Here is a 21,374-nt window from a genome sequence, read left to right as displayed (position 1 = left end):
TCACCTTGTTATGAGCTGGACCCTGGCTTCCTGTTCTTGGAGCCAGGCCTGGGAGGAATCCAGGAGTCTGGCTGCATCTTCCAGCCTCTGTCCCCATTCTAGGAGCCTGTGGTCAGTCCCCCTGGGTCACCAGGCTGGGAAGGGAATTCTGGGCCTCCTTGGCCAGACCCCCCCCCCCGCCCCCACCTCCTTAGCTTCTGAATAATTCAAGCTCTGTCAGATCTAATGAGGGTGAGGGAGGTCTCAGGAAGTACAAGAGGCCCCTTTAGGATGGCTGGAGGTAAGGAAAAGGGATGGGAAAGCCCAAGCTTCTCCCTTCCCCTCCCCTGTGCCCTGGCCAGGGATTAGGGGTGAGATCTGACCTCTGTGCCAGGGAGACATTGGCATTGGGTCTGACATGTGAGTAGGGGTGATAGCTGCCCAGGAACAGCCAGAAAAAGCAGGTCTTGGGAGCCACTGGGTGAGGAAGGGGGGTAAAGGCCTCCGTGAAGGGGCCACTGGGCTGGTGGCAGCTTCTGCCTGTCTCTTTGGCTTTAGGGAAGTGGCTGCCACCTCACATCAGCTTCCTCATCTCTGCCCGGGGAGAAGAATGTCACAGTCCCAACAGGGCTGTGGGGAGAGGCCAGCAACATTGCTCCAGAATCAGAGTTTATCAGCGTCTCTTCCACTTGTCCCCCCTCACCCTGGGACATGGTCTTCAACTCCCTGGACCTCAGTTTCCTGGTGGGCTAAATGGGCCTCAACCACCTCCCTTGCTGACCCAAAGTGGGGTTTCCCTTATTTCCTTCTTTTAAGGGGTCCCCATCTGGCGTTGTTCTAAACAAGTCAATCCCATTGTAAGCATGTGACCCCAAAGAGGGACCACCCTCTTAAATCTCATATCTTTTTTTTTTTTTTTTTTTTTGCGGTATGCGGGCCTCTCATTGTTGTGGCCTCTCCTGTCGCGGAGCACAGGCTCGGGACGTGCAGGCTCAGCGGCCATGGCTCACGGGCCCAGCCGCTCCGCGGCATGTGGGATCTTCCCGGACTGGGGCACGAACCCGCGTCCCCTGCATCGGCAGGCGGACTCTCAACCACTGCGCCACCAGGGAAGCCCCCTCATATCTTTTCTTTTAAACAGTTATATGAACAAGCGTATCCTGCTCCGTAATAGATCTGTGTTACTTTCCACATGCCAAGTTTGAAATGACTTTCCAGCTAATATCTTTACCCTAATTGGCTGGTAGCGTTAATGGTCCAAGATGGAACCCACGTTCACTGTGTGGCTTCCAGGCTCATGGCACACGGGCGAGTGAGGTCTGGGTGCTGGGGTCACATGCTTCCCCTCCTGCCCAGAAAGGACGGAAATACTCATGGTGCTTTGTCTTAAGGGTTCTGTGTCTGGCTCATCCTGCTGGGGCATGGGAAGAGGGGTGGCCAGGGGGATCCCAGAGGTGGCCTCTGGGAGAGGAACCCGGGGATTGGCCACCCCAGTTTGTGTCCCACCATTGGTCTCTCTTGCTTGCTTGGAGCATGTTTCTCCCCAAGGTAACTTCCCAGCTTGTTGTTCTCCAGCAACAGGGTTTGTTCCGCCTTCTGGTTCTCCCCTGGCCTGGCCTGCTTCTCCTGCCCATTTTCAGCTGCCATCACCCCACAACATGAAAGCAGAATGGGTAGTAGTAGACATCTGTGTTGCTGCCTTCTACCATCCTTCACCTTCCTCTGACGCCATGTCCTCACCTCTACCTGGAAAACCACGTCCTTCCCCACTCTTAGTCTATGGGGTTCTGATGAACCCTCTTCCAGGGGATCAATATACGACCAGATTTAAGCCAGTCAAAGTGTTCCTGGCCATAGTCCCTGGCACACGGCCTAATTCAGGCTCCTCAGAGCCAGGAAACTCATTCCTGGGACCTTGGATTAAGCAATTAGGCAAGTGGATTTGTTCTTTCCCACTGGACTGGAAACCTCAAAGGACGCAGGGGCTAGAACTACTGCCACCACCTTGTTGCCAAGTATAGCACAATGATGAAGCCACACAGTTAAAGGAAGGATAAAGAGGTAGAGAAAAACTGGATCCTCTTGACATTGTCTGAGCCCCTGAACGCAGCCATGCCTGAAATCAGCCCTGCTTCCAGGAACATGACTCAATAACTTTCTGTACGGCTTAAGCCCGTTGAGTTTTCTGTCCTTGTAACCAAGAGTCCAGACGTGTGCTCTGAAGACAGGACAATGGATGCCCTCATTTGCTGAGTCCTCTTAAGCCTGGGCTATGGCCATGCTGTTTGCCGGGACACAGTTATTTTCCAGTCACTGAGGGCGTCATAGGGCTCCTGGTGGCTTCTGCCTGCTATTTTCTGAGGGTGAAGGGGTGTGGGGTCACCTTCTCTAGGCAACTCTGCTCCCCCAGCAGCACAGCCACAGTGTCTCTCCTGAGAGGCAGTGTGTAGAGGAAGGGCAGGAGCCCTTGGGATAACCTGGGAGCCTGGGGGTATCTCTGAATAAAGTGAGGGTGGTCTAGAGCACAGGTCCCCAACCCCTGGGCTGCAGGATTAAGAACCGGCCACACAGCAGGAGGTGAGCGGCGGGCAAGCGAGTGAAGCTTCGTCTGAGCCCCGTTGCTCACATTACCGCCTAAACCATCCCCCCCATCCCTCACATTACTGCCTGAATCATCTCCCCCACCCCCACCTCACCCTGTCCGTGGAAAAATTGTCTTCCACGAAACCGGTCCCTGGTGCCAAAAATGTTGGGGACCACTGGTCTAGAGGATGAGTTCTGCTTTCAGCACAGTTGGGTGCTCGGCCCCATCTGGAGAAGGGTAAAGGAAATAGAGACCCAAAGAGGGACTGGAGGTCACTCAGCAATGCACATTTCCAGAGGGACCTAAGTCTCTGGCCACTAGTCTGGACTGCATCAGTCCCTCTCCATGGCCTTGTCTTGGGCCATCTGGTCAGCCATTGCCCTTTGGAGGACAGGGCCAGGACAGCTGTCTCTAGCCCTTATCACTGAGGAATTCGGGCAGGCTATGGACTTCCTCTTCTACATACTTCCCTATTCTAAACATCCTCATTAACCATCTGGACTCCAGACACACAAAATTAGAAAATTCCCAGCCAGATGTAGCCAAGTCTAATGGTCCCAGGGAAGGGTTCCAGGGGAGGATAGAGCTGGTGTGTGGGCTTCACAGAGAATGAGCAGTAGTGGTGGGCCTCTGATGTTGTGTAAGAGTTTGACAATTAGAGGTAGAGTAAGAACATTCCAGAAAGTAGGAGCAGTGTGTGCACAAGCGCGGAGGCATGAAAATGCCTAATACATTCAAGGTTGCAAGAAGCCCGATGTAGCTGTAGCAAGGGGCGCTGGAGGCATCAGGAGACAAGTTGGGAGACGTAGGCAGGGGCCAGGCCTCATCAGCTCTGCCTGGACTAGTGTAGTAGCTTTCAGCCCCACCACCTGCAACCTGAGGGATCTTTGTAAATTGTGTATCCCCATCCTCGTTCTCCTGCATCAAATCTCTGATGGTCCTAGGAGTCAAAGCCCAGACATCAAAACTGGCATTCAAGACCCTTCCTAATCCCACCACTGCCTAGGTCTCCCAACTTGCCTCCTGCCACCTCACGTGGAGAGGAGGAAGCAGGCCTCAAAGTCAGTCTCACCTTGCAGTTGGTTTAAGATGAGAGTTTCAGGCCAGACTGGACCCCCAATACCTTCTGTGTGACAGCAGTTCCTGAGCCCGAAAGAAGGGACTCAGGCAAGAGTGAAGAAGTCCATAGCATTCCTTCAATCCTGATCCTGTGTCTCCTGCCATTTTGTTGGCCGGATGTGGGAGGTGACTGACTAGGGGTTTGTAGGAGGGTCCTGAGTATCAGGCTGGGGGCGTGGATTAGCCAAGTCTTGTTAATTCCACTTGCTCAGTAGGCCTCTTCCTTTTTATTCCCACCGTGAGGGGCTTGGGAGAGGCCCTGCTTCCTCTTCCTGACGTGGGGCTGCCTGAGATATAGGGCAAAGGCTGCGGTTCTGGGGGAAAGGGTGAAGATGCTGAGAGTTGTAGCTCTTAGATGCTAGGGGCTCAGAGAGACGGGGTGAGGCCAGCTCAGGTGTTGTGGGCCATACGCAACCCCCTCAAGGGAAGCTTGAGACCACAGCTACCGGTCTTGAATCAGAACCTCCAGCTTCATCCCAGGGCCAGAGAACTATGGCTGGAGAAGCCACGGGAGACAGAAGCAGGGCGGTGGGTGCGCGTGAGTCCCTCTGAGGAGCAGCTAGTCTGTGAGAGGGGTCTAGAATGCAGCAGGCTGGAATAGGTGAGACAGCAGAAAGAACTTCCTGCCTGTAAATTACCAAGCACTGCGGGCCACCATGGATGATTTGTGCTTCCGAGGTTTGTCAAAGGAGGGCTCTTTTTTTTTTTTTTCCTGCTAGGGATGGTTGGAACAAGCTGGGGAATGGGGAGTAGAGAGCGGGGGCTCGGGAGGGTCACATTTACCATCCTCCCATTACCATCCCGTATCCCACGATTTATTTAAGCTCCTCCCTGCCCCCCACTGAAATAAGGGGGCAACAAAGAGTCACGAGGGGAAACTGAGGACCCAGAGAGAAAGCAGTGTGATCAAAGGCACACAGGACTGCAACCCAGCTTCCCCTGCTGCCCCCTTCGTTTTGGCTTTTGTGTTTGAATTGGTAAGGAGATGGAGATCTTGTAGCCGAGGAGGAGGTGAAGGGGAGAGGAGAGAAGGAGTAAAAGGAGGAAGGAATGGGGGCAGGCATAGGAAGGTAAGGTAAATCATGGGATCCAGCAGTCACGGAAAACAGGAGAAACATGCTCCTGGCTTTGCAGAGGGCACTAAAAGAAGTTGAAATTATCATCTTAGTGGGAAGAGACACAAGGGAGTCTGTTGGGCTAATGGGAATGTATAATAGCTTGATCTGGGTGGTGGCTACACAGGTGCACACGTGTGAGACAATTCCTTGAGCCATCACTTCAGATTTGTACATTTCACTAGTTAAAAACTGCCTCTAAAGTCCCAGGGCGTCATGTGACACGCCATAGCCACTTTGGAAGAAGTATCTCCTCTTCTGAGACAGCAGAGCCTAGTTAAGTCCACAAGTTCTGGAATCACACTGTCTGCCACTTTCAGGCTGGGCGACCTTGGGCAAGTCACCTCACCTCACCTGTAAAATGAGGACAATGACAGCACCACCTACATCCAGGGTTGTGTTGGGTCACATGTAAGGGACACGAGGGGATTGCCAAGGGTTAGCAGTTGTTGCCAAAGCCCCAGCCCAGCCCAGCCCCTCATGCCTGGCTGCCTTGCTGTCTATGCCCGGACCCAGCCTAGCGCCAGCCTGAATGCCCTGCGGAACCCCAGGCAGTCTGAATGTCCTGCCCACTGACAAGTGGCAGCTGTGCCCTCCAGAGGAAAGGTCTCAAGCCTGGTTTCCCCTACCCCCTACTGCGGTCTGATTTCTCTCCCCCTCCCCGTATTTTGACATCCTTTTGCCAATAGTCCAAAGCCTCCTGTCTCTGCAAGTCCTGGGGAAGGCTGAGCTCTGGTGGTGGGGTGGGGTAGGAGGATGGAGTGAGAATTGGTGTTGGTGGATGGGGGGTAAGAAAAAGAGTGGAGACATAGGGCTTGGGATGCAGGCTTGGGTTTGGGGCAAGAAAGAACTTTCCTCAGCTTAGGGTGGTACCAGGGCAAGGGCTCTCATTATTAGGAGAATGCAAGCAAAGGCATTCAGTCTGGGGTTAAGCCTGGTCCCTCAAGAGGCCCTTCTTGCAAGGTTTACTGAGGGGCATGAAGCCTTACAGGCTTTCTTTGCAGAGGATCGCCACAAGAATGGCCAGCAAAGCCGGGGCGGCAGAGACTCAGGTTTAAATCCTCTGTCCTTTGAAAGTCATCCTGGGCACCACTGGGGAAAGACACTCAGTTTCAAACACGGTGTCTGTGGGTGATGTTGATGTCGGGTCACCGGCAGAGAGCAGGGCACCGACACAGGGAGCCATGACTCCTCGATACGTCGGCTGGTGACCTCTTCTTCTCGTCTGATGACCCCCTGGGCAGGAAAAACTTGTTTTTAAGATGGTGGGAGGCACTTCCTGGGAGATATGGACCTTCACATCATGAACCACACGAGAGGAGGTGCATATAAGATTGGGCCCTGTCCAGTGAAGCCCAGCTTCCTGCCCACCCACGCTGCTCCAGACCTCCTGCTCATCCCCTCGCCCACCTGCCAGCTCGCTGTACAGTCCCATCATGGCACAGGCAGGAAAGGTCCTCGTAGTAGGTGCAACCCTCCCACCTTGATAATATCACCACTCATCTTGTGATGCTGGATTAAATGCTGCTGGGGGATATCTGAATATCGACTATTAAGGAATCCCTGTTAATTTTGTTAGGTGTGATAATGGTATCATAGTTACATAGGAAAATATCCTTTGATTTTAGAGATGCATCTTAAAATAATTTGTTCTATGATGTCTATAATGTATTTTAAAATAGTTTGGCCAAAAAAAGCAAATGATGCAAATATTAATGGTTAAAGGTTAATAATTTTCAAATCTAGACATTGGGAGTGGACAAACACAGGACATTCCTATACTGCCTGCCATTTTGCTGACATCACTCCAAGAAATGGGTATTTCCATGTTCATTATACTATTCACTCCACTTAAAAAAAATATGTTTGAAAATGTTCACAATAAAAGTTAAAAAAAACCTATAATGTGATGGAAAGATTAAATTGTATTTCTTTTTCTTCTGAAATACATCGAAGGTATGTGGGAGAGTTTGCATGTATTGTACATTTTCCTGGGTGCAATGAGAACAGCTTTGTGTTGGGAAAGTCAGAGAGGGGAGGGCTGAGTCTGGGAGGATGATGACAAAGAGCAGGGAGAAAGGGACAGGGCTCTGTCTAGTCCCCTGGCCCCATTCCTGCATCCACGTCCAGGGGTGCCACAGCGAAGGGCCCCTGCGAGTGGCAGGCTCCACCCAGGCTGGGTTGCCATGAGGCTGCCTGCGTGCAGGGAGGCCCATCATCCGTTGCCTACCTGGGCCTGGAGCCTCACCCCCCAAACTGTCTGGCCGCCCATGAGGAAGCACTACTCCCTGTCCCCAGTACTCCCGCCTGCCCTGGAAGCCCCTGGGCAAGGGGGGCAAGAGAGGGCTGAAGAAGGGTCCCTAGGGCTCCCAAGCTGGGGATCAAGAGGAAAGAAAGACCTGTCACATAGTTCACACAGCACTTTCACCTCCTTCAAGTCTCACTGAAGTCCTGACTGGATGGCCAAGCCCATTTCACAGTCACTCGTGATGCTGGGGGTGGGTGGGTGGGAAGACTCTGCCCCAGCCAGGGTGGAGCTGGCCTCTCTTCCCATTTCTCTTGAATCTTGGGCCAAGGGTTCTCACCCTCCCTTTTGTGATGGGGAAACAGAGGCCCTTCCACAGAAAGGAAACATGCTCTCCAGGTCAACTGGCCATTGCCATGGAGTGAGGGGAGGACCCAGCTCAGGCTCCTTATCATGGAAGCTCTAGAAATGTCAGGAAAGATGGAGACTCAGGGGAGCATGGGAGGGTGGAAACCTCTGAAGGGAGCTCGCTCTTCCAGTGCAGTCCCTGGGGAGCCCTGGGCAGGCCTAACTGACGTTGTCCCTTGACTTAAGGAGGAGACCTGACCCCTCTGTAGCTGTGTTTCTTAAAGCCCATAGGGTGGCTTGCTGGGGGCGGGGAGGGCTGGGTAGCCGTGGACAGCTTCTGGAGCAGCTGGAAGCAGAGGGCTGGGGCAGCATGCCTACGGCAAGGTGAAGCCTTCAGGAGCAGATGGCCAGCAACCCGCTTCAGAGAAGAATCAGAGAAACCAAGTGTCCCCCAAGCCCAGGGCCACCCCAGTCTCTGGGGGGAGCTGAGGGCTTCCTCCACTTTCTGGGGTCAGGCTCATTGGTCCTGCCAACAGAGGTTGTTTTATGGTCTCAGGTGGAAGGTTGGACCATTTGGCTGAACTCTTCAGGGACTGCTCTTCCTCCTCCAGGGAGCCTTCCCTGACTGCTCCTCTCAGCGACCCTTGCCCCATTTCTGGGCAGCTGCACCCCACACCCACCTGGGCTGGTTCTCCTGGGTCACTGGCTCAGCTCTCCCCTACCAACTGGAGAATCTTCCCAGGGCAGGGCGTGGGTCTGCTTCTTCTCTATGATACCTCCCGCCCCTGCTCTGGGCTGGGTACTGGCCTGAGCAGTTCTGCTACCAGTGAGGAGCCCCTGTGCCTGCTGTCCAGGGGGTGGGGGTAGTGGAAGGCCTGGAGGGTGGTCTTGGGGCGGACTTCCTCTTCTGAGACACTGGAGGTTTTCTTTCCTTTTCTTGCTTCCCTGTTCAGAGATTTCCTCTTCACAGACTGAGGTCAGGGCTCCATAAACAGGAGTGATAAGGCCTTGGGCTTTCAAACTGAACTTTGCAGCTACCATTTTATGACTCTGGTAACGTACTCCCACCCCTGCCACCCCCACCCCCCCGCCAAGTCTGGCTGGAGTAGGATTGCCTGGTGTCAATTCCTTATGGGAGCAAGTGCTGGCTGGTGGGGAGGAGGGAGAAATAGAGAGGGAAATGGGGGCCCCTCATTCCAGCCTGCCCTCATCCACTCCTGGGTGAGTCCCTTCTGCTCTCATCCACTCCTGGGTGAGTCCCTTCTCCCTCTGTGGGCCCAGCCCTGCACTGGGCTGTAGGGAACATGGGAGGGTGAGAGACCTTAGCCCTTGATCCCATGGGATGGTCAAAAGAGCCCAGGCTGGGAGGTGAGTAGGGTTGAAGGGTGGGGTCAGAGGGGGAAGGGCTGAGTGGGCTGGAGCAATCAGGGAAGGCTTTCTGGAGGAGCAGCTCAAGTTGGGAACTAACCAAACAAAATGTGGAAAGAACAGGGGAGGGTAGGCATGGGAAGAGCCAGGCTTTGGACTTTCTCAGGAGGTGGGGGGCAGATGTTGCACGAGAAGGGGCCCCACTGAAATCACTCTGCCCCTAGGCTGAGAAGCCTCCAGGGATGGGAGAATGGGGTGCCAGTGGCGGTCTCAAGATCCCCGGCTCATCCAGGGAGAATTTTTTTTTTTTTTTTTGGTGGTACGCGGGCCTCTCACTGTTGTGGCCCCTCCCGTCACGGAGCACAGGCTCCAGACACGCAGGCTTAGTGGCCATGGCTCACGGGCCCAGCCACTCCACGGCATGTGGGATCTTCCTGGACCGGGGCACGAACCCGCGTCCCCTGCATCGGCAGGCGGGCTCTCAACCACTGCGCCACCAGGGAAGCCCCTCCAGGGAGAATTTGAGTGGTTGGAGCCCAAGGGTGGAAGAGCCCGAGGGTTGCTGGTGAGGCCTGGAGGCTTTGTGACACTGAGAGGCTGTAAGTGGTGCCAGAGCTACGGCCTCAGGGCCAGAACTTGGTGGGGCTTTGAGTGCTCAGGAGGTGGGTCTCACCACGGCCATCAGTGGGAGGAGAGGAATTATGCCAATTGTCTTAAGGCCTGCTCCCAGGACAAACGATGAGCACCCCATCCCGGAGTGTGCAAGACATTAGCTAGATGGAACAGAGATTCCTGCCCTGGTGGAGGTGATGGTAAGGGAGGTAATCATGGGATAGAAGAAACTAGATGACCAATATACTCCATCCACCCACCAGCCAACTTGGAGCTGGTGCCAGACCTGGAACCCACAGGTTTTAGGTCCTGCCCAAGCAGCAACTGCAGATTCCTCAAGTCCTGGGGTAAGGGTAGAAAGAAATCAACCTCAGCCCAGGTCTGATGGGTGGGGGACAGGTGTGGCTCTGTTATCTTTGGGCCTCACTTTGTCCATCTGTAAAATGGGCTTGGGTAGTCTTCAGGTCTTCCCTGATCTTACAGAGAGATGACTCATGCATCTCCTGCCTCAACCAGAATCTGCCCTGCAGCCCAGGTAAGCCACACCCCCAGGCACACACATGGGCACACCCACACATGGGGCACGAGGGCACACATGCACCAGGGGCACACACACACCCATATGGAGATGAAGCAGAAGTGGGAGGAAGAGGGTGGCCACTGTTTGTTGGTTGTTTGTTCCCTGGTTAGCTTTCCCCATGCACATGTCTGGCCCTCCCTGAGAAACACCACTCCAAATCTTTACTGCCCACCACCTTCCACCTTGAGCTCCATACCTTTCAGCTCTGCTCAGTGGGAGGGCACAGAAGGGTCTGCCTGCCAGCCACCTGATCCCAAAAGCCCCTTCCCGGGTCCCGGGGTCCTCCGTGTTTGGTCTGCTGCTGAATGTCACTTCTACAAGTAGCTTAATGCCCCACAGACACCTCCGGTGGGGCACAGCACACAACGACGACCCTCACAGCCTGCCTCCAACCTCCTGTCTAGCAGACCTTCCATTTCAGTGGACCACAGTCCCCGACCCTGCATCCACTGACTTCCCCAACCCACAGGTACTACACGGAAGGCAAGTTTGGAGTCCGCCCTTAACCGTCTCCCCTCCACCGGTGTCCCAGATCCCGGCGCTGAGCGGGCTCCAAACAGCGCTGGAAGGGACTAGGCTCGACGGAGACCCCACCCCGCCCTCGGGTCTAGATCCGGTCTGAGGCGCAGGGGAGGCGAGACACGGTGCTCCGCGCCCCTTATCCCCTCCACACAGACTTGAGCACACGGCTGGGTTCCCGTCACCCTCGCTCCACCCCCAGCTGCCGGGACTCTGGGCGGCTCGGCGGACACTCACCGCTGGCCCGAGGGCGCAGGCTAGGGCGCCGACCAGCACGCAGAGCCAGCGGGCGGGCGGAGGTCTAGGAGGGCGCATGGTCCGCCCCGGGTCCGCGGCGGGCGGCCCGGCGCCGGTAAAGGGCGGGCGGATGGGCGGCGTACCGCGCAGCGGACGTTGGGGAGACTGACAGAGTGGCGCTGCTGCGGTGCCCCTGCGTTAAGAGGCCCCGCTCGGAGCGAGGGCGGGCCCCGGGGGCTCGTCTGACGGGCGGCGGGTGCAGCCAATGGCTCGGCAGAGGCGAGGCGGCCGCGCAGGTGTGGGGCGGGGCTGGGGGAAGCCCCGGCGAGTCGGGTGTCCCAGCGCTCCCTCCGCCAGTCTCACACGTCAGTCCTCTGAGGCGAGGTGTGGGCAGGCCTTCGTCCCTTCGGACCGCATCCCCGGGAGACCCAAACCGTCGCATTCTTTCCTGCTTGGCTCACGACGTTTCCAAGCGCCAGGTTACGATCTCCCACTCCCACACGCCCCCTTAGCCCCACCCCAGGGCGCTCTGCTCGTCCAACTTCAGAGCCACCTCCTCTAGGAGGTCCCCCCGCCAGCCTCCCCATTTTCCACTTCTGCGCCTCGGAGGGCTGGTGCAGGCGGGCCGGATTAGGAGACAGCACAAATCACTTCTGATCCTCTAGGCTGAGGGCGCGACCTGCCTAGGGTCCTGGGCTGCAAGTGCCCCAGATAGGTGGGGCTCACTGTTTGATCCATTTTCAGTCACCCCAACTCATCCCTCGCGCCGGAGAGGCCAGGCTAAGGGAAGCTAGGGCGCGAGTGAGTCCCGACGCCGGGTTCCTTGGTGCCTCCCCTGAGCCCCGGCGACCCGGCAGGGCGCGCTCGGCACCGGCTGGGCTCCCGGACCATTCACGACCAGGCGGGGGCGGAGGGTCGTGCTTCAGGAAGGATGACGAGTCCGCTCCCGTCTGGGCCGGGGCACCTCGGGAAGGAGGCAGAGCTGAAGTTCCAGCGCCCCCACGCGGGAAGGGAAGGTCTGTTGCCAGCGCGCGGGCCCGGTCTGCGCTCATCCGACCTAAAACAACCAGAGCCCTCCTCCTCCAGCCTTCCCTATTTTACGTACTGGGAAACTGAGATACGGAGAAAGGCCCGGAGCCGGCCTCTGATGCCTCACTTCCAAGGTTCGGCGGGGGACATCGGGCCAGCCCTCCTCCACCGTGCATCCTCAGAGCTCGGTTTATTCTTCCTTAGAATAAGGGGCAGGTTCACTGGCTCCGCGCCCTGGAAGGGCGCCTTCTTGTGGACCAAATGCAGGTGGCTGCCTTGCCCTCTTTCCGAGGGTTCGAGACTGGTGCAGTCGAGGCTGGAGGTGGCGGTGGTGGCAGTGGGGTAGGGTGGCTGATGGGTGACTGTGATAGGGGGATGAGGGCCCGCGATGTTCAGTGGAGAGGCGGAGAGGGCTGCGCGTCCCTGGGCGCCTGCGGAATGTGCGGCTGCTTGAAGGAGGTCTTACTCCAGGCTCTGGCTGATCAGCAAGTGCGTCAGAGTTCCCTGCGGGCTCACCCTGCTTTCCCTCCCTGCAGCGCGGGGTACTCGGGCCGCTGACCTTCTAAGGGTAGGATGGAGTTATGGAGAGACAAGGGAAAGCCAGGAAGGGATGAGCGCCGAGCCGCTCCTCGATTTCGGCTTATTTGGGGTGCTAGCATTTACTTCCTATTCTCCCTCCCTCCCTCCTTCCCTCCCTTGCACGATCATTAAGAGTTTGCTGTGTGCCAGGCTCTGCGCTTTGAACTGGGGCACAGAGATATATAAGACAGTGGCACCTGTTGCCTGAGGAGGACCTGGGGAGCTATTGTACTCCCTCCAAATTTCTACCTCCTTCCAGATATAATCAGTAAGCCTGGACATAAGCCCTTCCCCAGACAGGAGAACGGTGGAGATGCCCTGGCCCTGGCCATTCTGGGGTTTGAACTCGCTTTCTCAGGGGAGGAAGTGTTTGAAGAATCACAAGCCATCTCCTCATCCATTCTCACTTCTGGAGGCCAGGTTAAGCTCAGGAGTCAGAGGTCCTTGCCTCCCCCTGCGACCCTGCCACTACTCCCTCTCAGGCCTCAGTGCTCTAGCAGGGCAGTGGAATTTTGTCCTCATTCTGGAAAGTCACCTTTGCTTGGCACAGTGACCCAGGAATCCTAGATATGAATGGCAAATCCATGAACTTTGGATCTCATAAACCTTTGCCCACTCTACACACACACACACACACCCACACACACACACACACACACACACCCATCTGATCAGCTGCGGAAAGCTGATGAAATCCCACCATTAAAGCATGTCCTTTGGGCTGTTAAAGTTCTGCTCTCTCTGAGGACAAGTATCTTGGTTACTTGAGGGTGCATTTGAGGGAGGTGAGGATTGGGGAATAGGAGAGAGCCAGACCCCACTTTGCCAAGTGACCCTTGGCCAGGCCCAGAAGGGGGCAGATGGAGGAGGGGTGGGAATCTTAAGGCTCTCAGCTGGGAGTGGCTGCCTCTCCCCTTGTTCTGGAGGGTGTCCACACGACACCCCCTCCTTAGCTTGAGGACTACACGTGGGTAGGCTGGAAGCAGCGAGAGTGACTGGCAGGGCCCCTGGATGCCCTTGCACCCAGGGTGACTGAGGAATAATAGTTTCCATGCAGATTCTTTGCAATGAAAATTACTTCTTTGTTCTTTCAGAATTGTTCTCCTGGGAGACCCACCCTTCCTTACCTATCAAAAGTCACAAAACAACTTCAGAAGTAAAAGAAGCAGGAAAAAGAAAATAGCAAAAACAAACCAATACCTGAACAATTCAACAAAGTATGTTTGACCTTGTTTTGACGAATTGTTACCGCATGTCCTGAAGCACTGTGGGGATCACCTGGGGGCCTACTCCTGGGGAGTCCTTGGAATCTGATGAGAAAACCATCCTTTCACCTGTCTGATGATCTGGGAAAGCTTCTGGGGTGGGAGTGGGATATCAGAAACAGGAGGTGTGTGTGTGTTGGGGGGGGCACAGAGACAGACTATTTGAGGGGGTGGGAAACAGTGACTTGGATTTCCATTCTCCATCCCCCGCCCCCAAAGCCCAAGTCCCTCTGGAGTTGACCTTTGCCTCATCAGTCCAGGTTTGGGGAGGGGGCCACAGCCACCTCTTGCTCTCTGCTCCCCCATGTCCTCTTGAATGGATTCCTCCAAGGGTATTCTGTTCTGAAGTCTCTCCTCCTGGATCCCTGGAACCAATCTCCAGTCTCTGGCCCAAGCCCCACCTCCCTTCTGGATGTGGGAAACAGAGGGGTGCAGAAGGTGGGGGGAAAGACAGAGAGGCAGAGTCACTTGCCTTCCCCCGTGATGACAGGCGAGGCAGGAAAGAGTCGGCAATTACTCATTTGGAGCCTGCGTGGCTTCCTGGCTGCCTGCCTCATTCTTGCTGTGGGTGCCACCTTGCCTCCCCCAGTCCTTCTCCCACCTCTTGAGTCGTGCACTCACTGCTTCAAGGCTCCCAGCTGAGGAACTCAATGATGGTGAGGTCTGCAGTGGAGTGGGAAGGGCAGCTGGGGACCACGGTGTGGTCTTGGCCTCCTTGGCAGGGACCTGGCCTGGGGAGTCACTGCTCAGGATGCCCCTTCCGGAGCCATCCACATTTCTGTGTGGATAAAAGCAAGATTTGCCCTTTCTGGGCTTCTGAGTTGAAGACACCTTAGGTCTTTATTCATCGAGTGGGGCTGGCAGCTCCAAGGATAAGAGGTGCTCATCACCTCCCCAGGCCTCTCCTTCTTTGGGGCCAGTTCTTCCTGTGAGAAGATGTTTCTTAACTCCAAGCCATGGTTTGGTGGAGGGCAGGAGAGGCCTGTTGCTTAAAGAAGCAATATTCCTTTCATCGTTTCTGTAACTGCTTGCAGTGAGTAGCATTCCTTCCTCCCTCTTGTATCACCACCTCCACTGACCTGGCCCTCTGATGAGCACTGGGGATGTTGCAGTGACTTAGACATTGGCTGCCCCTCTAGGACAGCCTATCACTGCTTAAGAGGGCACTGGAGGGATCTTCTGGTGATGCTGCAGCTGCACTAGCTAAAAAACAAGAGTTCATGGGAGTGTAGGTGATGGAGGGAGAATTGTTCTGACTTGAGAGATGGGGAAATGAAGCCCAGGGACGGGTTTGGAAATGGCCAGCATCACTCCTTGGTCCTGGGGGCTGGGCTTAGAGCTTGGGAGGGAGGGGCCGGAGGGGAGGTGATGGTGCCAACTCTAGGCGCATCAATTCAGGCCCTCTAGTGATCAGATGCTAAGACGGAGTTAGTATTATCGGAAGTTTATTGGATGGCAGGGGGACCCTGTGAAAGACAAAGGAGGAAAAGGCAGGACCCAGCAGGGAGAACCTCGGACTGCGACCCAGCTCTGACAGAGCCTCTGCTAGCCTGACCCGGAGCTGCAGAGCAAAGGTGACACGTGGATGCCTTAGTAACCCTACTCTGCACAGTCAGTGTCTGAGGGCCATCTGGGAAGAGCAGAACCCTCACCTCAAATGCTGAAAGCGCTACTCAGAGAGCCTGTCAGCTCACTGCATTCCCCACAGCTGAATGGCACGTTCTTTCTTGACAGGAGATCCAAGTGAGGCATGTCTGCGGCTACCACAGGGGGGAAACTGAGGCGTGGAAAATGAAGGCCGGGGGAGAGCTCCTGCTCCAGGAGACAGAGAAAGAGGAGCCTAAGGTCCTACCCTTGGGGAATGCCTATTCTGGGCACAGACAGGGATGACTTAAGAGGGAGCTCCTTTCCTCAGAATCCCAGGGCTCATTATGAGGGGGTCAGCGGTCTGTCATCATGCGGCTTGGCATCGTGGTACAGCAAGTCTGGGAGACTCCAGAGGTGAGGACTCCCCGCCTCCCCCATTTACTCTCTAACAGCAGCCACAGTTTCTTGGTCAAATGCCTACTGCCGTATCTGTGTGCGCATGTGCGTGTGTGTGTCTGTGTATAACAGCACATGAGTGTGTGTGCTGTGTATGGGTGTGAGTCAGGACAGACGCATCTGCTCCCAGCCGGGTCTGAGAGCAGGGCGTGGCCAGCGTGTATTGGGAGGAGGCTGAGTTAGGGGCAAGGCTCTGGGTGATTAGTGGCAGAGAGGGAATGAGTCACAGGGAGGGTGCCCAGGACCCCAGCACCAGGCTGTGTCTCAGAGCTCATTCCTGAGGCAATGGACTCTGTGGCCCTTGTAGCACCCCGACCCCAGGAGGAGCTCAGCCTAGGTCCACAGAAGATCTCAGTTCCCACGCTCACCTCTCCACTCCCAGCCCCGGGTTCCTGTGAATTGTTGTGTAGCTGGCCTTGGACAGAGATTCTGGACAAGGAAGATAATGTCAACGGGACAAAACAGACCTGGGGATTAAGTAACATAATTGATGCCATCAGAGACTAGTGTGTGTGTTAAAAATTTAAGGCTATCGACGGAAAAAGATGGAAGTCTCAATGGAACTCCCAAACAACTAGAAGAAGGAAAAATAACACAAAGAAAACTCTGTCAATGTGGGAGATTAGAAACAAGAATACATGATACATAGAAGCATAAAATCAGATATCAGGAATAATCACAAACATTAATCATCACAGTAAATGTGAAAGGAGGAGAATTTAAGATGGGAAATTTAAGAGGAATAGTTCGTACTATTAGAACATTCAATCTAACAAAAAGATGAAATAATCATGAACATCTAAGCATCTAACGATATAGCCTCAAGATACATGAAAAAAGGATGAATTGTCAAATCTACAGTCAGAGTGGAAGACCTGAACACCCTTCCCTCAGGAATTCCATTCATCTGTCAAAACAAACAAAAAAATCAACTAGAACCACATTTCCCAGCAGGGATAGATATCTCAAAATATGGTATTGAGCAAGAAAAGCAGGTTGCAGAATGAGGTGTACAATACAGTGTTCCTTATATAGAACTTAAAATCTGCAAACAATACTATGTAACTTTTATGGTTACAAAAATATATAGAAAAAGTCTAAAAAATGTCCAGGAAAGATAAACGTCTAAGTCCTGTTTTCTCTCTGTAAGGCAAGGGAGGGGAAAGGGATAAGGGAACTGTATTAGTTTTCTGTTGCTGTGTTACAGATTACCACAAACTTAGCATCTTAAAGCAACAGCCATTTATTACCTCATATTTTCTGTAGGTCAGAAGTCCAGATATGGTCTAGCTAGGTCCTCTGTGGAAATCAAGGTGTTGGCCTCCTACTCTCCAACCTCAGCAGGCAAGTTGAGTATTATTATTGTTTTTTAACTTGTTAAGAAAAGCTTCAAAATATACAAAGTGGATAAAATAGCATAATGAACTCCCACGTATCCCCCATCACTTTGTTTTCTCTGTGTCCCCACCCCAGCCATGATCATTTTAAATCAAATCACTGATCTATCATTTTATATTTAATATAACTCAGTAGTTACCTCTACAGGATAAGTACTCAAAAAAAAAAAAAAAAAGACCCACAATACTATCATCACATAATACCATTTTTATGCTCACCACACCTCCCCACCTGCCAAAATTCCTTAACAGCGTTAAATAATGTCATTATTTAATTTTCTTTCTTTGCCTTATAAATACTTTTATTTTCTACCAGTTGTTTGTTTAAATAAGGCTCACATATTATAATTCAATATAGAGGCTCCCTCATCTCTCTGCCTCTCCTTTCCTCACAAGTTCTCCTTAGAAGAAATTGGACTGGTCCTGTTCACTGGCTTCCCACAGTCGGAGTTTTGGTGATTGCGTTCTGTGGTGTTATTTAACTATTTCTCTAAGACTGATTATTTTAAAACACATCTTAAAACATAAATGAGGTGATTTGCTCCTTAGTTCAAAGTGCTTACAAATCCTGAGTGAGACCCCCATCACCTCCCCTTTACCTCTCCTCTGCTTCTCCCACTCTTGTCTCCAGCCACCCTGGCCTCCCTGCTAGTCCAAGAACTCATTCCTGGCCCACTCTTTTTTAAAAATTGAAATGTAGTCGATTTACAATGTTGTGTTAGTTTCTGGTGTACAGCAAAGTGATTCAGTTATACATATATTCTTTTCCATTATAGGCTATTACAAGATATTGAATGTAGTTCCCTGTACTATACAGTAGGTTCTTTTTTTTTTTTTTTTTCTATATGCAGGCCTTTCATTGCTGTGGCCTCTCCCGTTGCGAAACACAGGCTCCGGACGCGCAGGCTCAGCGGCCATGGCTCACGGACCCAGCTGCTCCGCGGCATGTGGGATTCTCCCAGACCGGGCACGAACCCGCGTCCCCTGCATCGGCAGGCGGACTCTCAACCACTGCACCACCAAGGAAGCCCTACAGTAGGTTCTTGTAGTTTATCTATTTTATGTATATTAGTGTGTATATGTTAATCCCAAACTCTTAACTCATCCTCCCCCACCTTCCCGTTTAGTACCCGTAAGTTTGTTTTCCGATTCCTAGCCCACTCTTGCTCTTGGGTCTTAGGTCCCTCTGCTTGGAATGCTCTTCTTCCAAGTATCACCATAGCTCCTCACCTTTCTCTTTAAGGCTGACTCCCTTACTTCATACTCTAAACTGCTTCCTCCCCTCCGAATCCTGGACTGGGCCCCCTCACCCTGTCTACATCTTTTCCCCATTGTGCTTATCACCTCCTAAGTTACAATGTCCTTTAGTTATTTGTGAACATACTCTATTACACATATTGTCTGTTTCTCTTTGCTAGAATAGAAGTTCCACGAGGGCAGGGATTTGCAGGTGTTTTGTTCCCCAATGTATCTCAAGTCCCCGGAACGGTGCCTGGCACATGGCCCTCTATTGGTGTTTATTGAATGAACAAATAAGTGAATGAGTCTTCCTAAAACCCATAGCTGACGCCGCCCTCCCTTTGTCCCAGGATTCTAATGCTGCCCTCTCACAGGCTCTGAGGGAAGCTCTCCCCAGCCCCTCCTTAGTCTGGTCTTGGATATGCTTCCCCACTCCTGCCCAAGCCTTGGGCTCTGCCTTGTAGAACACCAAGCTCTTTCATGCCTCCCTGGCGTTGCCTGTGCTGTTCCTTCTATCAGGAATACCCTCCTCCACACGTCTCTCAGGGGAGACTTTGTCATGCTTCAGGGCTTGAGTCCATGTCAGTCACTGCCTCTGGGAAGACCTGGGATGATAGGCCCAGAGTGGTGATGATTGGGTAGCAAGAGAGCTGGAGCTCCTCCAGCAAGCCTTTCCTGCTTAGACCTATCTTTGACTCTAGGCCAAATCTGACCCTTGATCACAGGCTGATCCCTAATGACCTAAGGCCTCCACCCAGAGTTACACATGATCTTAGACTGATCCCTGCCTCTAACCTGACCCCTGACCCTTATCATGGGCCTCAATCAAAACTAACCTTTGATCCTGATCATGGGCCTCAATCCAGAGTGACCCATGACCCCAGGATCATACCTAACTTCTGAATATGGGCATCGGCCTAGCCTGGCTTCTGACCCCAATTCACCTTGCCTGTCACAGGGAGTGAGGATGTGTGGCTGGCTCCCGTCAGGCAGTGCCTGAGTCTCCAAGTCCACAGTCCCTAGAGAGAGGCCAGGGCCTCAAGGCTGGGAGTCTCCAGGACACCTGGGGGAAGTTCTCACTTCTGCCTGTCCTCTTCCCATCCCTCCCTCTGGCTCCCAATCCAGTGGGTGCTGCCCCAGACTGAGGGGAGACACCTCCCTACCTCAAGGAGCCCCACTATGAGGAAACACAGCCCTGCTCTCGAAGAACCACAGTCTGAGGGGGAGATACAGCCCTCGCTCAGGGAGCTCACTCTGAGGAAACCCAGCTCTGCCCTTGAGAAGCCACAGTGAGGGGGAGATACAGCACTCCTTCAGGGAACCCGACTCTGAGGGGAGACCCAGGCCTGTCCTCAAGGACCTCCAGTCAGAGGGGAGACACAGCCCTAAATCAGGGAGCATGACTCTGAAAAAACACAGCCTTTCCCTTGAAGAGCCCCAGTCTAAGGGCGGAGACGCAGCCCTGCCTCACGGAGCCCGGGAGGGGAGACACAGCCCTGAGGGGAGACACAGCCCTGCTCTCGGGTCTCTTGACTTTGTGGCCAGGCACCAGGGGATGGGACTAACTGGCCAGAGCAACCCACACTTCTTTTTGCTCAGATCTGGGTAAAAATAGCCTCAGCTGCCCATGCCTCTCTCTTACTTCCCCTTTATCCTGACCCTGCTCAGGCCCAAGTCACTTGTCAGCTCGCCCTGCCCTCGGCCTCTTCTTGCCTGGGATGGGACAGGGCCCAGAAAGATGGGGCCAGGGGCCCAGACAAGTTAAACAGTTCTGCTGCAGCCCAAGTGAATCCTGACACCCGTTGCTGCTTCTGGGTAGCCACCCTGGATTGGCTGTTGGCTCTCTTGCCTCTTGATATGAGATAATTTGCTCCAGATATGAGATAATTTAACCACCCTTGAGGTGTGTAGACATCTCTGTCCTCTGCCTTGAAAGGGGTGAGGAGGCAAGGAGGAAGCTCAGCCCCTGCCCTTGGAGCCCTCAGAGTGGTTGAGGAGACCAGAATCTTCTGCACGGATGAGTTAGGGTGTGAGTGGAGGCCACAGGCTGGGCTTAGGCTCTCTGAGTGATGCAGCCCAGAGGTGGGGCTCAGTGGGAACAGTGCTCTGAAGGGGCCGGAGCACCAGGGAGGGGAGGTCTGGAACTGGTGGTGGAGGCGGGATTGTGTGTGTGTGTGTGTGTGTGTGTGTGTGTGTGTGTGTGTGTGTGTGTGTGTGTAACCTACAGCTGGGGAGCAAGAAGGGAGTAGAGGGTAGAGGCCTTGCAGGCTAGAGCCAAGGCCACATTTGAGGACAACTGGGCACCACAAGAGGACCAGGAGAAAGGCCTTGCCCCAGGAAAGTACACAACTGTGCGCATTAAAGAAATGTCCCATCCCTGGTCTCAGAGAAGCATCAACTCATGGGGAAGCTTGGGCCTGAGGATCCCTTAATCTGCAACCAGAGTAGGGTTGGGGTCGTGGCCTTCCCTCCATGTGGAGGGGCTGGATGTGTTTCATCATGGCCAGGGTGCTCTAGCCTGGCACATGCTGGCCACTCAGCTATTGGAGACTCTTCCTTAGTCCTCCTGATGTCACGGTGAAAAATATATCCATGCAGAACATGTGCCCTTCTGGTAGCACCGTCTTGATTACTGGGGTGGAAACTACTGCTCCCCTACGCTTGGCCCACATGGTTCAATGATGGAGTGGGGGTCAGCCTTACTCTGGCTCCAGTAGCGGGTACATGCCTTAGGCCTGACCAGTGAGAGCCTTGCTGATGGCCACATGCCTCAAGCTGAGCCAGTGAGCACCAGCCCTGGAACTTTTGCCAGAACTCTGGGGAAAAAGTGTACTTCTCTGCTAGTAAGCCAGGAAAACATAAGCCTGCTGCTGTTGTGGCCACACTGACCTGCCTGAGATTTGAGCCAGGACACAGGATATCAGACCCAAGAGATGATGAGAGACATATCTTCTGACATTATCTGAGTCCCTGGATCCAGATGCACCTAAGGCAGACATTTTTTTCCTTGAAACCTTTTTTTTTTTAAAAAAATTGGGGTATAGCTGTTTTACAATGTTGTGTTATTTTCTACTGTCCAGCAAAGTGGAGTTCCCTGTGCTATACAGCAGGTACCT

The 21,374-nt window shown here is 53.7% G+C and overlaps 1 protein-coding gene across 1 annotated transcript in view; it reads right to left on the bottom strand.

Annotated features, from left to right (window-relative positions):
* VIPR1 (vasoactive intestinal peptide receptor 1) overlaps positions 1-10,942 on the bottom strand; it is a 33,074-nt gene extending 22,132 nt beyond the window's left edge. The window contains exon 1 of the mRNA XM_004277869.2: positions 10,707-10,942. Coding sequence (XP_004277917.1) covers positions 10,707-10,784 — 78 coding nt within the window. The 5' untranslated portion in view covers positions 10,785-10,942. The remainder of the gene's footprint in view (positions 1-10,706) is intronic.
* Positions 10,943-21,374: the final 10,432 nt, after the last annotated feature.

The sequence above is a fragment of the Orcinus orca genome, chromosome 10 (assembly GCF_937001465.1).
Source record: "Orcinus orca chromosome 10, mOrcOrc1.1, whole genome shotgun sequence".
In the NCBI taxonomy this organism is placed as follows: domain Eukaryota; kingdom Metazoa; phylum Chordata; class Mammalia; order Artiodactyla; family Delphinidae; genus Orcinus; species Orcinus orca.
Note: the sequence above shows the minus strand (reverse complement) of the source record. Positions and strands in the feature narration are given on the sequence as shown.